The sequence below is a fragment of the Nicotiana attenuata genome, unplaced genomic scaffold (assembly GCF_001879085.1).
Source record: "Nicotiana attenuata strain UT unplaced genomic scaffold, NIATTr2, whole genome shotgun sequence".
NCBI classification, from domain to species: Eukaryota; Viridiplantae; Streptophyta; class Magnoliopsida; order Solanales; family Solanaceae; genus Nicotiana; species Nicotiana attenuata.
In genome coordinates this window covers 144,310-146,606 of record NW_017672506.1, presented here as the reverse complement: position 1 = coordinate 146,606, position 2,297 = coordinate 144,310, and the positions used below count along the sequence as shown (strand labels likewise).

The 2,297-nt window shown below is 33.2% G+C and overlaps 1 protein-coding gene across 1 annotated transcript in view; it reads left to right on the top strand.

The window, feature by feature from the left end:
- Window positions 1–622: 622 nt before the first annotated feature.
- Window positions 623–2,297, top strand: part of LOC109213473 (anti-sigma-I factor RsgI6-like) — a 3,693-nt gene continuing 2,018 nt past the window's right edge. Inside the window, exons 1-5 of the mRNA XM_019377272.1 lie at window positions 623–689; window positions 1,063–1,109; window positions 1,324–1,549; window positions 1,831–1,994; window positions 2,146–2,244. Of these exons, the coding sequence (XP_019232817.1) occupies window positions 623–689; window positions 1,063–1,109; window positions 1,324–1,549; window positions 1,831–1,994; window positions 2,146–2,244 (603 nt within the window). The remainder of the gene's footprint in view (window positions 690–1,062; window positions 1,110–1,323; window positions 1,550–1,830; window positions 1,995–2,145; window positions 2,245–2,297) is intronic.

The window sequence follows — 2,297 nt, the reverse complement described above, 5'->3', positions numbered from 1 at the left end:
TTCCTTAATTTCCACAAGCAAATCATATTCATAACATGATCATTTAATCATTGATTAGTTTGGCAGGAGAACTGAATGTCATTGGAAGATTCATTAATTCGTGTCAAATGTAGCTTAGAACGTTGGCTTGAATCTTTTACTAGTACTAGCTCAAGTCATGTTATTAAAAAAAAACTATAATTACAACATAAGTTTCCTATTAATTAATAATTAACACATACTATACTCTACAGGTTCACCTATAAATATGCATGCTTTCGTAGCTTAATCCGACAACTCGAGCAAACACAATATCAAGTGTTTTAAAGTAGTAAAGTATTATTTATCTCCATTCCACCATCTAGAGTTAGATCCAAGATCCCTAGAGGTAATCAAACATGGAAGGATATATAGCAAATATTTTTTCCTTTATTTCGTTTATATTGGAGGCCACATCATGCAGGTAATTACGGAAGTAAAGTATTTTGGCAGCAGTAATATTTTCTGGAAAATGTGGTCGTGCAGCTAATACTTTTTGGGAGATGCATATATATCTTCTTTAATTTTTGTCTCAAGTTTCTTTTTTTGGGTTATGTAGTCTAATTTTAAGTGTTATTGTGATTGAAACAGTGAACTCGCGGCCATGGAAACCGTGAAGATGGAAAATTTCCTATCTTGGCTTGTGATTTATTTTCTTGTTTATTATTCAGGTTTGTAACTAAGCCTAGACTATTTGATAAAACATTAGTTAAAATCATTGATTTTTCGGTACCACTGACCAGTTGATTAGAATACTGTTAAAACGTAATTAAATTGCAACCAAATGTTTCTCTTTTTTTCTAATTCTCCAAGAAGAGTAATAGAAGAAATTACTCGCAACATAACTTAAAATGCACTAATTAAGTCAAAAGTAAGAGTGCAAAGGGGGGCTATATAATATTCCTTTCAAGGAGTATATATCTTTACATTTTGGTGTAGCAAAAGCAAGCACAACCTTTGAATTTTGATATAAGCATGCCTTTTCCGTGAGGGGTCATATAGATTTATCCTCTCTTTTCTCTTTTTTTGCCTTTGCTTTTGTAGGGGTTCAAGTTTATGCTGAAGACTACGAGTATAGTTTCACAGCTGAGGCAAGCTTCCCCTACTGCTATCTTTTAAATATTTTACAAACCTGGAGGATTTGAACTCCAGATTTTTTATACAGTATATAATATATATATATATATATATATACACACACACACACACACATTGATAATGCAAATGATTTATACACTATACTTGCTCAGCTATGTTTAACAAATTAAATATGAATTTAAATCATGCTTACATGTATGCTTCCAGTGTTTGGCAGATCCTCTCAGAGCTCAATACAGTGGAGGAATAGTCGTGAATCCAGACTTCAATGAGGGACTAAAGGGCTGGAGAAAATCTGGATTTGCAAATATGGCCACTAGGATGTCCAACATTACTAATAACACTTACATTGTGGCTACCAGCAGGAAAGGAGCCCTTCATGGTTTTACCCAAAAATACTTCTTGCAAAAGGATACGCACTACATAACTTCAGGTACTGCGATTACTTTCCCATACGGCGAACACAAGGATTTTGCTCAACTGTTTGTTATAATTTTGGCTATTATTTTCAAGCCGTGTCCATGTAGCATATATATATTTATAATATTATTTTACACCATGCAAAATGAGATATTTTTTTAAAGCGGTGTCGGATCGATCATGACACCCCCCTTACAACATGTTTGGATGGTTGTTAATTACTGATGGTTTATATATAATATATTGTATTATACATTTATACTGTATATAAAAATTCAATCGTACTATTTGCAGCTTGGGTACAAGTGAGCCAAGGAGACATTCACGTAGCTCTTGCATTCGGAACAGCATTTGGCATCCAACGTAGTGGATGGGCTATTGCTCGTTCTGGTTGTTGGTCTATGCTAAAAGGTGGTTTTATGCTCAATACTTCAGGTCCTGTTGAGCTATATCTTGAAGTGAGTTTTCACTTTTTCATAATTATTAATCATTGTCTTATTCTATAATCATACTTAATAAGATGTACTAGTATTATGTTTTCAAACATAAATTCTGATTGTTAGACCTAATTTGTTTATTTTTACTTAATTCCGTGTTGTCTGTTTCTAGGCCAACAACACAGCAATTGAGCTATGGGTAGATAGCATATCAGTAAAGCCATTTTCTCTAAAGGAGTGGAAATCTCATCAAGATCTAAGCACTGAAAAGGTGAATGAAATTAAATGGAGTATTATACATCTCACTGAACAGTTTTATATATA